This window comes from Anomaloglossus baeobatrachus, chromosome 2, assembly GCF_048569485.1.
Source record: "Anomaloglossus baeobatrachus isolate aAnoBae1 chromosome 2, aAnoBae1.hap1, whole genome shotgun sequence".
NCBI classification, from domain to species: domain Eukaryota; kingdom Metazoa; phylum Chordata; class Amphibia; order Anura; family Aromobatidae; genus Anomaloglossus; species Anomaloglossus baeobatrachus.
Genome location: NC_134354.1, coordinates 182858802 through 182875147, shown reverse-complemented (window position 1 = coordinate 182875147; position 16346 = coordinate 182858802). Strand labels below are relative to the sequence as shown.

The window sequence follows — 16346 nt, the reverse complement described above, 5'->3', positions numbered from 1 at the left end:
CAGGAAAAAATACACCAATACACACTGTGGCACTAAGTGGGGCCAGCACTAAAGTGCAGCTTACCGCCCGCTAAACGCGGGTGTGTGGTCGCCAGAAATCCCTAGTCTGGGTCTCCCAGAGCCTGTGTCCGTCCTCCAGCCAGAACTGCATGCAGGAATGGCTGCCGGCGTCCTGTGGAGGGGGGGGCGGGCCCTGGGCGTGCTCAGACCAAAAGCGGGAAACCTGCGTCCCACTGTGCCTAGTGAGAGGGCTGGAGCATGTAAATAAGGCTCCAGCCCTCGGCGCTGAGTAAACGTACAGCGTCTCTCCCCTTCCCTGATTGACAGGGAGGGGGCGGGAACGAAGCGGAGCTAGGCCGCAAAAGCCGGGGACTAAATTTATAAGCGCCGCCGCCGTAAAAGCGCGGTCGGCGCTAAGTCCCCGGCGCACTACAAGTCCCAGCCGCGCCGCCGCTCCGAGAGTGGCCGGCGCGGTAGTTCCCAGCATATGACGTCACCCAGCTAAGCTGCTGTGACTCCAAACCCCAGCGTACAGCGCTACTGTCCCCGGCGCACTAACACACCCAGCAAGTCTGGCGTGTGCGTGCCTGCCTGTACGGGGACACAGAGTACCTGAAAGTTGCAGGGCCTGGTCCCTGAACGGTACACAGCTCCGTATCCAGCAGGTTCACTGGGTCTGTGGATGGAGCCCGGCCTCAGGGGTTGTGGGCCGGTAAGATCCCACTTCCTCAGAGCCCCTCAGGGGGATGGGGAAGGAAAACAGCATGTGGGCTCCAGCCTCCGTACCCGCAATGGGTACCTCAACCTTACAAACCACAAGTGGGGAGAGAAGGGAGCATGCTGGGGGCCCTATATGGGCCCTCTTTTCTTCCATCCGACATAGTCAGCAGCTACTGCTGACTAAACAGTGGAGCTATGCGTGGATGTCTGACCTCCTTCGCACAAAGCAGAAAACTGGTGAGCCAGTGATCCCACTGGGGGTGTATAGCCAGAAGGGGAGGGGCCTTACACTTTTTAGTGTAATGCTTTGTGTGGCCTCCGGAGGCAGTAGCTATACACCCAATCGTCTGGGTCTCCCAATGGAGCGCCGAAGAAAAACCCGCTTTACTGAATTAGGATTTTTTTTCTTCTTTTAACCCCTTCAGCCCCCGGGCACTTTCCGTTTTTGTTTTTTGCTCCTTTTCTTCCGAGAGCCGTAACGTTTTTATTATTCCGTCAATCTTGCCATATGAGGGCTTGTATTTTGCGGGAAGAGTTGTACTTTTAAATGAAACCATAGGTTTTACCATATATTGTACTGGAAAACAGCAAAAAAATTCCAAGTGTGGAAAAACTGCAAAAAAAGTGTGATCGCACAATAGTTTTTGGGAGGTTTTATTCACCGTGTTCACTATATGATAAAACTGATGTATCTATGTGATGCCTCAGGTCGGTGCGAGTTTGTAGACACCAAACATGTATAGGTTTACTTGTATCTAAGGGGTTAAAAAAAATTCACAAGTTTGTCCAATAAAAGTGGCGCACGTTTTGCGCCATTTTCCGAAACAAGTAGCGTTGTTATTTTTAGGGATCTATGGCTCAGTGATGGCTTATTTTTTGCGTCTCGAGCTGACGTTTATAATGGTACAATTTTTGCGCAGATGCTACGTTTTGATCGCCTGTTATTGCATTTTGCGTAAAACTTGCGGCGATCAAAAAACGTAATTTTGGCGTTTGGAATTTTTTTGCCACAACGCCGTTTACCAATCAGATTAATTGATTTTATATTTTGATAGATCGGGCATTTCTGAACGCGGCGATACCAAATATGTGTATATTTATTTATTTTTTAACCCTTTAATTTTCAATGGGGGGAAAGGGGGGTGATTTGAACTTTTAGGTTTTTTTTTTATTTTTTAAAAATTTTTTTTACTTTTTTTATTTTACTAGTCCCTCTAGGGGGCTATAGCGATCAGCAATCCGATCGCTATTATCTATCTGCTGATCACAGCAATACAGCTGTAAACAGCAGATTCAGTCACTTTGTTTTTCCCTCTGCTCTCGGCTGAGGGAAAACGAAAGTGAAACATCATAGCAGCAGGCGTCATCACATGACCCTGTGCTACGATGGCAACCACCGATAGTAACGTGATAACACACGTGACTTCCGGTGGGGGCGGCGGTAAGTAAAAAACATGGCCGCGCGCATTTAAATCTTGCTGCCAGACTTTGGCAGCAAGATTTAAGGGGTTAATTGCCGCGGGTGGAAGCGATTCCACCCGCAGCTAGCAGGCACACATGTCAGCTGTTGAAAACAGCTGATATGAGTGCCGATCCACGCCGCCTGACTTAACGGGACACGGGACGGCTTAACGGGACACGATCCTGGACGGATAGATCTGTCCAAGGTCGTGAAGGGGTTAAACTCAGACATTTCACATACGAGTGGAGAGAGTCTGGTATACTCCAGGGTCACACAAGGATATGGACAGATATACAGAGCAATGTGCCCGGTCTGGCAGCAAAATGTGCTGTTTAAGCTCAGGCTGGGAGACCAGCAGTCTGGACACTTCATTCCATACACCGTGAAGTACACAAAAAGAAGGAAAAAAAAAAAATAATACACCCCTGCACTGCATGAATGATGCTGGTATTTGAGACTTAAAAGTCACAATTATGTTAATTTGTGAACAATTTGCACGCAGATTGGCTGTTTGTCCTCTCCTATATGAAATAACTGACCACTTGCAACGGCATGAAATAAGTATCAGTAACAATGGACTTTTCCCCATTAATACATTAGAAGCAAAATAAAAGTGGCAGAAAAATACGTGTTTATTTAATGAAATGTTCTTCCTGCCCACAGACATATTTGACTCAGAAATGGTACAAGTATTATCAAGGAGACTTTTTTTGTTTTGTTTTTCGTCTCCTTGATATACTTGTACTAAGATGCAGGTCTAATGTAGGTTAAATATGTTCAGTTTGGTAGATATGCATTTATAGATATAATATGGATTTCTATTTCCGGTTTTGGATTTGATTCAGAAATGTCTGCAAATAGTTAACGAGTGCACATATTTTAAGTCAGCTTTTTCCCTCATACATTAAAAATGGATTATATTTTTCTATATAAGAAATCTCTGCTTTTCCCCTCTATTAGGCCTCCTTCACAAGTCCGTGCAAAACACTAAACACAGACAGGGCTGTATTTTGCCTTCATGCTGCCCTAGGTGGTCGCGCCCCTTAGTGACAAAGTAAAACTGAGTTTTCGCACACGACATCTGTTTAAGGCAGATCTACTCTGTAAAACACTTGAAAAAGTATCAATGAGAAACAAATGGCACCCCCCCCTTAATGGGGATCACCACAGGCACATCAAAACATAGCATGAGTATAAAATATTCCCACCGTCCCCACTTATATACTGTGACTGTCACACGGCCCCTAATATACTACACACTGCCCTCCCTTATAAATTATATCCACCAATACCTTCCTCGAAGAAGGGAATTTTGTTACTTACCGTAAATTCCTTTTCTTCTAGCTCTTATTGGGAGACCCAGACGATTGGGGTATAGCTACTGCCCTCCGGAGGCCACACAAAGCACTACACTAAAAAGTGCAAGGCCCCTCCCCTTCTGGCTATACCCCCCCGTGGTATCACGGGTACTCCAGTTTTAGTGCCAAAGCAAGAAGGAGGAAGCCAATAACTGGTGTAAACAAATTAACTCCGAGAAACATCGGAGAACCGAAAAAACCGTTCAACATGAACAACATGTGTACCCGCAAACAACAAAAAAATCCCGAAGGACAACAGGGCGGGTGCTGGGTCTCCCAATAAGAGCTAGAAGAAAAGGAATTTACGGTAAGTAACAAAATTCCCTTCTTCTTCAGCGCTCTATTGGGAGACCCAGACGATTGGGACGTCCAAAAGCTGTCCCTGGGTGGGTAAAGAAATACCTCATGTTAGAGCTGCAAAAAAACAGCCCTCCCCTACGGGGATGTCACTGCCGCCTGCAGGACTCTTCTACCTAAGCTGGCATCCGCCGAAGCATAGGTATGCACCTGATAATGCTTGGTGAAAGTGTGCAGACTTGACCAGGTTGCTGCCTGGCACACCTGTTGAGCCGAAGCCTGGTGTCGTAATGCCCAGAACGCACCCACGGCTCTGGTTGAGTGGGCTTTTAGCCCTGAAGGAACCGGAAGCCCCGCAGAGCGGTAGGCCTCTAGAATTGGTTCTTTGATCCATCGAGCCAGGGTGGCTTTAGAAGCCTGCAATCCCTTGCGCGGACCAGCGACAAGGACAAAAAGAGCATCGGAACGGCGCATGGGCGCCGTTCGGGAAATGTAGATTCTGAGTGCTCTCACCAGATCTAGCAAACGTAAGTCCTTTTCATACCGGTGAACCGGATGAGGGTAAAAGGAAGGCAAGGATATATCCTGATTAAGATGAAACGAGGATACGACCTTAGGGAGAAACTCCGGAATGGGGCGCAGCACTACCTTGTCTTGGTGGAACACCAGGAAAGGAGCCTTGGATGACAAAGCTGCCAGCTCAGACACTCGCCGAAGCGATGTGATCGCGACAAGAAACGCCACTTTCTGTGACAGGCGAGAAAAGGAAACGTCCTTTAGAGGCTCGAAGGGCGGCTTTTGCAGAGCAACAAGTACTCTGTTCAGATCCCATGGATCTAACGGCCGCTTGTACGGGGGCACAATATGACAGACCCCCTGTAGGAACGTGCGCACCTTAGGAAGACGTGCTAGACGCTTCTGAAAAAACACCGACAGTGCCGAGACTTGCCCTTTAAGGGAGCTGAGCGACAAGCCCTTTTCCAACCCCGATTGCAGGAAGGAAAGAAAGGTGGGCAATGCAAATGGCCAAGGGGATACTCTCTGTGCAGAGCACCAAGATAAGAAAATCTTCCACGTTCTGTGGTAGATCTTAGCAGACGTTGACTTCCTAGCTTGTCTCATTGTGGCTACGACTCCTTGAGATAATCCTGCAGACGCTAGGATCCAGGACTCAATGGCCACACAGTCAGGTTCAGGGCCGCAGAATTCTGATGGAAAAACGGCCCTTGGGACAGTAAGTCTGGTCGGTCTGGCAGTGACCACGGTCGACCGACCGTGAGATGCCACAGATCCGGATACCACGATCTCCTCGGCCAGTCTGGGGCGACGAGTATGACGCGGCTGCAATCGGATCTGATCTTGCGTAACACTCTGGGCAAGAGTGCCAGAGGTGGAAAGACGTATGGGAGCCGGAACTGCGACCAATCTTGAACCAATGCGTCTGCCGCCAGAGCTCTTTGATCGCGCGACCTCGCCATGAATGCCGGGACCTTGTTGTTGTGCCGGGACGCCATTAGGTCGACGTCCGGCACTCCCCATCGGCGACAGATTTCCTGAAACACGTCCGGGTGAAGGGACCATTCCCCTGCGTCCATGCCCTGGCGACTGAGGAAGTCTGCTTCCCAGTTTTCTACGCCGGGGATGTGAACTGCGGATATGGTGGAGGCCGTGGCTTCCACCCACATCAGAATCCGCCGGACTTCCTGGAAGGCTTGCCGACTGCGTGTCCCCCCTTGGTGGTTGATGTATGCCACCGCTGTGGAGTTGTCCGACTGAATTCGGATCTGCCTTCCTTCCAGCCACTGCTGGAAGGCTAGTAGGGCAAGATACACTGCTCTGATTTCCAGAACATTGATCTGAAGGGTGGACTCCTGCGGAGTCCACGTCCCCTGAGCCCTGTGGTGGAGAAACACTGCTCCCCACCCTGACAGACTCGCATCTGTCGTGACCACTGCCCAGGATGGGGGCAGGAAGGATCTTCCCTGAGACAATGAGGTGGGAAGGAGCCACCATTGTAGAGAGTCCTTGGCCGTCTGGGAAAGAGAGACTTTCCTGTCCAGGGACGTTGACTTCCCGTCCCATTGGCGGAGAATGTCCCATTGAAGTGGACGCAGATGAAACTGCGCAAAGGGAACTGCTTCCATGGCTGCCACCATCTTCCCGAGGAAGTGCATGAGGCGCCGTAAGGGGTGCGACTGGCCCTGAAGGAGGGATTGCACCCCTGTCTGTAGTGACCGCTGCTTGTTCAGCGGAAGCTTCACTCTCGCTGCTCGAGTATGGAACTCCATGCCAAGATACGTTAGTGACTGTGTCGGAGACAGATTCGACTTTGGAAAGTTGATGATCCATCCGAACGTCTGTAGAGTCTCCAGTGTAGCATGTAGACTGAGTTGGCATGCCTCTTGAGAGGGTGCCTTGACAAGTAGATCGTCTAGGTAAGGGATCACCGAGTGTCCCTGAGAGTGCAAGACCGCTACCACTGCCGCCATGACCTTGGTGAAAACCCGTGGGGCTGTCGCCAGACCGAATGGCAGAGCTACGAACTGAAGATGTTCGTTTCCTATCACAAAACGTAGAAAACGTTGATGTTCTGTAGCAATTGGCACGTGGAGATAAGCATCTTTGATGTCTATTGAGGCAAGGAAGTCTCCTTGAGACATTGAGGCCACGACAGAGCGGAGGGTTTCCATCCGGAACCGCCTGGCGTGCACATGTTTGTTGAGCAGCTTTAGATCCAGAACAGGACGGAACGAGCCGTCCTTTTTTGGAACCACAAAGAGATTGGAGTAAAACCCTCTCCCTTGTTCCTGAGACGGTACAGGAACCACTACTCCTTCCGCTCTTAGGGAGTCCACCGCCTGCAGCAGGGCATCTGCTCGGTCTGGATGTGGGGAGGTTCTGAAGAACCGAGCTGGAGGACGAGAACTGAACTCGATTCTGTACCCGCGAGACAAAATGTCTGTCACCCACCGGTCTTTGACCTGTGACATCCAAATGTCGGAAAAGCGGGAGAGCCTGCCCCCGACCGGAGATGCGGAGGGGGGGAGCTGGAAGTCATGAGGTAGCCGCTTTGGAAGCGGTTCCTCCATTTGCTTTCTTGGGGCGCGCGTGAGCCCGCCAGGAATCTGAGCTTCTTTGCGTCCTCTGAGTCCCTTTGGACGAGGAGAATTGTGTCTTGCCCGAACCTCGAAAGGACTGAAACTTCTGCTGCCATCTTTTCTGCTGAGGTTTGCTTGATCTGGGCTGGGGCAAAGAAGAGTCTTTACCCTTGGACTGTTTAATGATGTCAGCCAATGGCTCGCCAAACAGTCTATCTCTAGATAAAGGCAGGCTGGTTAAACATTTTTTGGAACCAGCATCTGCTTTCCAGTCCTTTAACCACAAGGCTCTGCGCAAAACTACCGAATTGGCGGACGCCATTGAGGTGCGGCTGGTAGATTCTAGGACCGCATTGATAGCGTAAGACGCAAACGCGGACATCTGCGAGGTAAGGGACGCCACTTGCGGCACCGCTGGATGTAAGATAGCATCCACTTTTGCTAACCCTGCTGAAATAGCTTGGAGTGCCCATACGGCTGCGAATGCTGGAGCAAACGACGCGCCGATAGCTTCATAGACAGATTTTAACCAGAGGTCCATCTGTCTGTCATTGGCATCCTTAAGTGAAGCGCCATCCTCCACTGCAACTATGGATCTAGCTGCAAGTTTGGAAATCGGGGGGTCAACTTTTGGACACTGGGTCCAGCGCTTGACCACATCAGGGGGGAAAGGAAAACGTGTATCCTTAGAACGTTTAGAGAAACGCCTTTCTGGATGAGCGTCGTGTTTCTGGATTGATTCTCTGAAGTCAGAGTGATCCAAGAAAGCACTTAATTTACGCTTGGGATAGAGAAAACGAAACTTCTCCTGCTCTGCAGCTGCCTCCTCTGCTGAAGGAGCTGGGGGAGAAATATCTAACAGTCTATTGATGGCTGATATAAGATCGTTTACCATGGCGTCCCCATCCGGGGTATCCAGATTGAGAGGGGTTCCAGGATAAGACTCCTGATCACTCTCATCAGACGCATCACAGAGCGACTGATTGCGCTGAGACCCTGAGCAGTGTGATGACGTTGAGGGTCTTTCCCAGCGAGCTCGCTTAGGGTGGCTGGGGCTATCATCTGAGTCATAATACTCAGCCTGTGAAGCCGGGTACCCCCTTGCAGTCTGGATTAAATCCAACTGAGGGGGATTAGAGGACAGAGACCTCGCCGTGTCCATAGACTGAGCCCCAGGCATGGATTGCAAAGTTTCAAGGATTTTTGCCATAGTCACAGACATATTATCAGCAAAAACTGCAAAGTCTGTCCCTGACACCGGGGCAGGACTTACAGGCGTCTCAGCCTGGGTCACTATCTCTCCTGACTCCGGCTGGCGAAGCAGCACCGGATCTGAGCATTGCACACAATGGAGGTCCTTGGAGCCTGCTGGTAGAGCAGCCCCACATGCAGCACACGCAGTGTACACAGCCCTAGCCTTGGCAGCCTTGCGTTTTGTGGATGACATGTTGCTGCCTCCTCAGAGTGATCTGGGTATACAGCCAGGAAGCGACCTCACAGTGCAAGCAATAAGGAAATATATATATGTCCAGTGACACAGTACACTAATACACACTGAGGCACTAGAGGGGCCAGCTGAAAAGCCGCTTACCGCCCGCTTAAGAGCGGGTGTGTGATCTCCAAAGCCCCCTAGTCCAGGTCTCCCAGAGCCTTGCGTCCTTCCTCCAGCCAGACATGCATGTAATGGCTGCCGGCGTCCTGAGAGAGGAGGGGGGGCGGGCCCTGGGCGTTCCTGACTAAGAGCGGGAAGCCTGCTTCCCTCTGTGCCTAGTGAGAGGGCTGGAGCATGTAAATCAGGCTCCAGCCCTCGTCGCTGCCGTGAAACAGCGTCTCTCCCCTACCCTGATTGACAGGGTGGGGGCGGGAACGAATCGGAGCTGCCGGCGTCCTAGGCCGCAAAAGCCGGGGACTAGATTTATAAACGCCACCGCCGTAAAAGCGCGGTCGGCGTGTCCCCGGCGAACTAAAAGTCACAGCAGCGCCGCCGGTCCAGCGGGGGTCGGCGCTGCGTTCCCACAACACAGAAAAAAGTCCCCCAGTTAAACTGTAGGAACACTAGCTCTAGCGTTACGGTCCCCGGCGCACTACAACACCCAGCCAGCCCGGAGTGTGTCTGTGCCTGCCGGGGACACAGAGTACCTGTATGATGCAGGGCCTTGTCCCTGATGGTACTCCTGCTCGGCATCCACCAGGTGCTATGGGTCTGTGGATGGAGCCCGGCGTCAGAGCTTAGAGGCCGGCAGGATCCCACTTCCACAGAGCCCTACAAGGGGATGTGGAAGGAAAACAGCATGTGGGGCTCCAGCCCCTGTACCAGCAATAGGTACCTCAACCTTACAACACCATCTACGGGTGAGAAGGGAGCATGCTGGGGGCCCTATATGGGCCCTCTTTTCTTCCATCCGAAATAGTCAGCAGCTACTGCTGACTAAAATCTGTGGAGCTATGCATGGAATGTCTGACCTCCTTCGCACAAAGCTTGAAAACTGGAGTACCCGTGATACCACGGGGGGGTATAGCCAGAAGGGGAGGGGCCTTGCACTTTTTAGTGTAGTGCTTTGTGTGGCCTCCGGAGGGCAGTAGCTATACCCCAATCGTCTGGGTCTCCCAATAGAGCGCTGAAGAAATATGATCTGCACATTGTCCTCACATCATGCTGCCCCCTCCTCACAGTGTCCCATGCATGCTTCCCCCTCCTCACAATTTCCCATGCACGCTGCCCCTCCTCACAATGTCCCATGCATGCTGCCCCCTCCTCACAGTGTCCCATGCATGCTGCCCCCTCCTCACAGTGTCCCATGCATGCTGCCCCCTCCTCACAGTGTCCCATGCATGCTGCCCCCTCCTCACAGTGTCCCATGCATGCTGCCCCCTCCTCACAGTGTCCCATGCACGCTGCCCCCTCCTCACAGTGTCCCATGCACGCTGCCCCCTCCTCACAATGTCCCATGCACGCTGCCCCCTCCTCACAATGTCCCATGCACGCTGCCCCCTCCTCACAATGTCCCATGCATGCTGCCCCCTCCTCACAGTGTCCCATGCATGCTGCCCCCTCCTCAGTGTCCCATGCATGCTGCCCCCTCCTCACAGTGTCCCATGCATGCTGCCCCCTCCTCACAGTGTCCCATGCATGCTGCCCCCTCCTCACAGTGTCCCATGCATGCTGCCCCCTCCTCACAATGTCCCATGCATGCTGCCCCTCTCCATGAGATCCTAATGCTGCCTTCCTCTTTTCCATAATGACACCTCCATCCTGCCCCACTCATCATACCAAGACCACCACACTAGCGCTTATGCTGAGCCCCCACCCCCCTCCACACACACACACACACACACACACACACACACACACACACACACACACACACACAGAACCCCACTCTTGATATTGGATTCCCCTACATTGCTCCACTCCATACTGAGCCCACACATGCTGCCCCTTCTCCATAATGAGCTCCCAATGCTGCCCCCCTCTTATTCTGAGTCTTTACAGGATTTTGTCATTGCACTATCCCTAAACCCTTGTCTTCTGTCTCTAGCATTGGACCCTGTCTCCCATTCCCCCAGCATCAGCCTCTCTCCCCCCAACCTCCCCCAGCATCAGCCTCTCACCCCCCAGCCTCCCCCAGCAGCCTCTCTTTCCCCAGCATCAGCCTCTCTCCTCCCAGCATCAGCCTCTCTCCTCCTAGCCTCCCTCAGCATCAGCCTCTCTCCTCCCAGCCTCCCCCAGCATCAGCCTCTCTCCCCCAAGTCTCCCCCAGTATCAGCCTTTCTTCCCCCAAGTCTCCCCCACTATCAGCCTCTCTTCCCCCAAGTCTCCCCCACTATCATCCTCTCTCCCCCCACCGCATGCGCAGATCTCCGGTCTGCATGAGAGACACCCCCATGCACGCGCCTTATGAATGTTCAGCTCTGCGAGCACTTGCCTGCTCCAGTGCCCGCCGTCATCTTCCTGGCTCACGTGAGTATCTTCTTCTGACACCGGCTTCCATCGCGGCGTCCTCCGCAGCGTCCTGCTGTGAGCTCTGCATGTGATGTCCACACAGCATTGGACTCAGCACAGAGTAAGGAGCTGATTGGCGCGGGCCTGTGACCCCGAAAGTGCAGGCGCCGGCAGTTCCGGGGTCAATCAGCTCCCTGTGCCCGGCCGCCGCAGTTTGTCTGCATTCGCGTCTTAATTGACGCGGATACAAATAAATGGAGGTGCACCTCTCCCCCCTCCGAAAACACAGCGGATTTAATGGATGTGTAAAAAAAAAAAAAAAAAATTATATATTTTATATATTATATATATTTTTTTTTTTTTTGCTGCTAGAAGGTGCCGCCCCCCGCATCCTGCCGCCCCAGGCAGGGAACCATGGGTGCCTAATGGTAAATACGGCCCTGAACACAGGTGCGTATGTTTGTGCGCTCCATTTGTAGTCCTTGTGCTGTGTGACAGCCAGATAGCACATGGACAGCATGAGCTGATATACTTACATGTCCTTGTCGCTGCTGTCTGCGGCGCTGAGTGCAGTGAATATGTAATGAGCATAATAAGCAGGCCAGGAAGCAACAGCAGAGGCAGCAGTGCTGGAGATCGGTAAGTATAAAAACGTTTTATTTATAGGTCACATGTTTAGTCCGGTTAGTGTCACATATATCACGTCAGTGTTTGGTCCTTGTGACACCTGTGCTGCCGGCAGAAAAAGGACATGTCACCAGACGAAGCGCACGAAGACACGTGTGCTCCACATGGTCCGTGGGAAAACACTGATGTGTGACCAAGCTCATTGATTTTAATGGGTCTGTGTGGGTCAGGTCTCTGGGACATGTGAAAACAGTCATCCCACGTAACAGAGACACTTAGGCAAAAAAATAAATGAAAAGGCACATCAATTGCAAAGGGTCAGTAATTTTTCTGTAAAAATAAAGACTATATGGACTAACAAAGGTATATATATTATATATATATATATATATATATATATATATATATATATATATATATATATATATATATATATATATATATATATATATACACACACACTAGAAGAGCTGAGGTGTGAAACCAGAACAAGTCCCATTGACTAAATAGGCTGCATCATGCCTGCTCGACTGCTGGTACTCTTAAAGTTACACTAAGGTGAAAAGGGTGGGATTGGGGCAACCATTCTAGTGATCATGGATGAACAGCAGGATTATAAGTAAGAAGTAGAAGTAAATTGTGGAAAAACCCTTTAAACTCCAAATTCCCTGTTATGGTGAAGCAAGAATGGTCATGTCACCTCATTGTCTTGTTTTTCATCCCCAGACATGTCATCATCAACATCACTGCCGGTGCCTTCAATAGCAAGAATTCCATTTCGGATGGCAGGTATCATATACAACTGCTGGATTACAGAGTTCATATAACATGTAGCACCAGCGTTTTTTAGTCCAACAAAGCCCTTAGGTGGTCGTGGTCCGACTGGGGGAAGATATTCCCACTCTGTAAGTGCTTCACAACCTAAATGGTGGAGAAAAGTTGCATTAAAATCCTGAAATTGTTAAAGGATTTAATCCAAAAGCAAGATTACACACATTTCCACCAAAAATAAGGAATCAAATGCACAAAAAAGAGAATTTTGTTTACTTACCGTAAATTCTTTTTCTTATAGTTCCGTCTTGGGAGACCCAGACCTTGGGTGTTTAGCTTCTGCCTCCGGAGGACACACAAAGTACTACATCTAAAAGTGTAGCTCCTCCCTCTGAGCTTATACACCCCCTGGTAGCCAGTCCTAGCCAGTTTAGTGCAAAAGCTGAAGGAGAATAGCCACCCACAAGTAGAACCGAGTAAGAACCGGAACAACCGGAACAACCGGAGACTCTGTCCACGACAACAGCCGGTGATAACACACGGAACAAGAAACTGCCAACAGGCAACAGGGAGGGAGCTGGGTCTCCCAAGGCGGAACTATAAGAAAAAGAATTTACGGTAAGTAACAAAATTCTCTTTTTCTTTATCGTTCCTTTGGGAGACCCAGACCATGGGACGTTCCAAAGCTGTCCCTGGGTGGGAATAAACAGAAAAAACTAAGAAGTAGGCGGAGCCTAACTTCACAAGTGGGCGACAGCCGCCTGAAGGATGCGTCTGCCCAAGCTCGCATCTGCCGAAGCATGAGCATGCACTTGGTAGTGCTTCGAAAAGGTATGCAGGCTAGTCCAAGTGGCAGCCTGACAGACTTGTTGAGCCGTAGCCTGGTGCCTAAAAGCCCAAGAGGCACCGACAGCTCTGGTCGAGTGTGCTTTGATCCCCGGCGGGGGAGGCACCTGAGTACTCTGGTAGGCATCCGAAATGGTCGATCTAATCCAACGGGCCAAGGTCGGCTTAGAAGCAGAGAAACCCTTGCGCCGCCCTGTGGTTAGCACAAAAAGAGAGGTGCACCGCCTAAGCGCAGCGGTGCGAGACACATAGATCCGGAGAGCACGCACCAGATCTAGAGTATGCAGCGCTTTCTCAAAGCGATGAACAGGGGCCGGACAGAAGGAAGGCAAGGAAATATCCTGGTTAAGGTGGAAGGGAGAGACCACCTTAGGAAGAAAGTCCGGGGTCGGACGGAGAACTACCTTGTCTTGGTGAAAAACCAAAAAAGGTGACTCCGAGGAGAGCGCAGCCAAATCAGAGACTCTCCTGAGAGAAGTTATGGCAACTAGAAAGGCCACCTTTTGAGAAAGACGATACAAAGAAACCTCCCTAAGAGGCTCGAAAGGGGGTTTCTGCAATACCGTGAGGACCAAGTTAAGGTCCCAGGGATCCAAGGGCCGCCGGTAAGGCGGAATGATGTGAGACGCACCTTGCATGAAGGTGCGGACCTGAGCCAGCCGGGCGAGACGCCGCTGGAACAGCACTGATAGAGCTGAGACTTGTCCCTTGAGAGAGTTGAGGGACAGTCCTAGCTGCAGACCGGACTGTAACAAAGACAGAAGGGTCGGCAACGAGAATGGCCAAGGAGAATGGCTGGAAGAGCGACACCAGGACAGGAAAATTTTCCAAGTCCTGTGATAGATCTTGACGGAGGAAGACTTACGGGCCCGAGTCATAGCGGAGATGACTTCAGGAGGAATACCAGAAGCCGTCAAAATCAAAGACTCAAGAGCCACGCCGTCAATTTGAGTGCCGCAGAATTCGGGCGGAAAAACGGACCTTGCGAGAGCAGGTCTGGACGGTCCGGAAGATGCCACGGCATCTCCACGGACAGTTGGAGCAGGTCCGGATACCAAGCTCGCCTGGGCCAGTCCGGTGCAATGAGGATGACTCGACGGCCCTCCATTCTGATCTTGCGCAGGACTCTGGGCAAGAGAGCTAGAGGGGGAAACACGTAGGACAGACGAAACTGGGACCAGTCTTGAACCAGAGCGTCCGCGGTGAAGGCCTGAGGATCGTGGGAGCGAGCCACGTAAACCGTAAACTTGTTGTTGTGACGGGATGCCATTAGGTCCACTTCCGGAGTGCCCCACTTGCGGCAGATTGACAAACACTGCCGGGTGCAGGGACCACTCGCCACCGTCCACGGATTGACGGCTGAGATAATCTGCCTCCCAGTTTTCTACGCCAGGGATGTGGACTGCGGATATGGTGGACTTGGAGTCCTCCGCCCATTGAAGAATGCGTTGGACCTCCAACATTGCCAGGCGGCTGCGTGTCCCGCCTTGGTGATTGATGTAGGCAACCGCTGTCGCGTTGTCTGACTGGACTCGAATGTGCCTGCCCGCCAACAGGTGGTGAAAGGCTAGGAAAACTAGAAGCACAGCTCTGGTTTCCAGCACATTGATTGAAAGGGCTGACTCGGACGGAGTCCAAGTGCCCTGTTCTCTGTGGTGGAGATGTACCGCTCCCCAGCCGGATAGGCTGGCATCCGTGGTGAGAATCACCCAGGACGGAGTCAGGAAGGAGCGCCCTTGGGACAGGAAGAGGGGTCGAAGCCACCACTGAAGAGAGCTCCTGGTCCGTGGCGACAGAGCCACTAACCTCTGTAAGGAGGAAGGCCGCTTGTCCCAACAGCGGAGAATGTCCAGCTGCAGAGGACGCAGATGGAACTGGGCAAAGAGAACCGCCTCCATGGAGGCCACCATTTGACCCAGCACCTGCATCAGGCGCACGAGGGAATAACGGCGGGGCCTCAGGAGAGAGCGCACCGCTAGCCGGAGAGACTGTTGTTTGATTAAAGGCAACTTCACAAGTGCCGGCAAAGTCTCGAACTGCATCCCTAGGTACGTGAGACTCTGGGTCGGAGTCATAGTGGATTTGGGAATATTGACAATCCACCCGAATTGGGCTAGAGTGGCAAGAGTGAGCGAGACACTCCACTGACAGTCTGCGCTGGATGAAGCCTTGACTAGAAGGTCGTCCAGGTAAGGAATCACTGCCAACCCCTGTAGGTGCAGAACCGCAACCACTGCTGCCATGACCTTGGTGAATACTCGAGGGGCCGTGGCTAACCCGAAGGGGAGAGCCACGAATTGGAAATGTTCCTCTCCGATTGCAAAACGTAGCCAACGCTGGTGTGAAACTGCAATTGGCACATGCAGATAGGCATCTCTGATGTCGATGGATGCCAGGAAATCCCCTTGGGTCATTGAGGCAATGACTGACCGCAGAGACTCCATGCGAAAATGCCGCACCTGAACATGCTTGTTGAGAAGCTTGAGATCCAGGATGGGCCGGAAGGTACCGTCCTTTTTTGGAACTAGGAAGAGATTTGAGTAAAAACCTCTGAACTGTTCCTGAGCGGGAACTGGGACAATCACTCCGTTTGCCTGCAAGGACGCCACGGCCTGCGAGAAGGCGGCGGCCTTGGAGCAGGGGGGAGTTGAGAGAAAAAAATCTGTTTGGCGGGCTGGAAGAGAATTCTATCCTGTAGCCGTGAGATAGGATGTCTCTCACCCACTGATCGGAGACTTGCTTTAACCAAGCGTCGCCAAAGTGGGAGAGCCTGCCACCGACTAAGGACGTGGCTGGAGCGGGCCGAGAGTCATGAGGAAGCTGCCTTAGTGGCAGAACCTCCTGCGGTCTTCTGCGGACGCGCTTTTGGGCGCCAGTTGGATTTCTGATCCTTGGCTGAGTTAGCGGACGAGGCGGAAGGCTTAGAGGATGACCAGTTGGAGGAACGAAAGGAACGAAACCTCGATTGATTCCTACCCTGGGCGGGTTTCCTGGTCTTGGTTTGTGGCATGGAAGTGCTCTTCCCGCCAGTAGCTTCTTTAATGATTTCATCCAGCTGTTCACCAAACAGCCGTGAACCAGCAAAAGGGAGCCCAGCAAGAAACTTCTTGGAAGAAGCATCTGCCTTCCACTCTCGAAGCCACAAAATCCTGCGGATAACAAGAGAATTAGCTGAAGCCACCGCAGTGCGGTGAGCAGCCTCTAGCATGGCAGACATGGCATAA

The 16346-nt window shown here is 51.8% G+C and overlaps 1 protein-coding gene across 1 annotated transcript in view; it reads right to left on the bottom strand.

Annotated features, from left to right (window-relative positions):
• USP9X (ubiquitin specific peptidase 9 X-linked) overlaps positions 1–16346 on the bottom strand; it is a 316376-nt gene that overhangs the window by 63890 nt on the left and 236140 nt on the right. Inside the window, 1 exon segment of the mRNA XM_075335516.1 lies at positions 12206–12426. Coding sequence (XP_075191631.1) covers positions 12206–12426 — 221 coding nt within the window.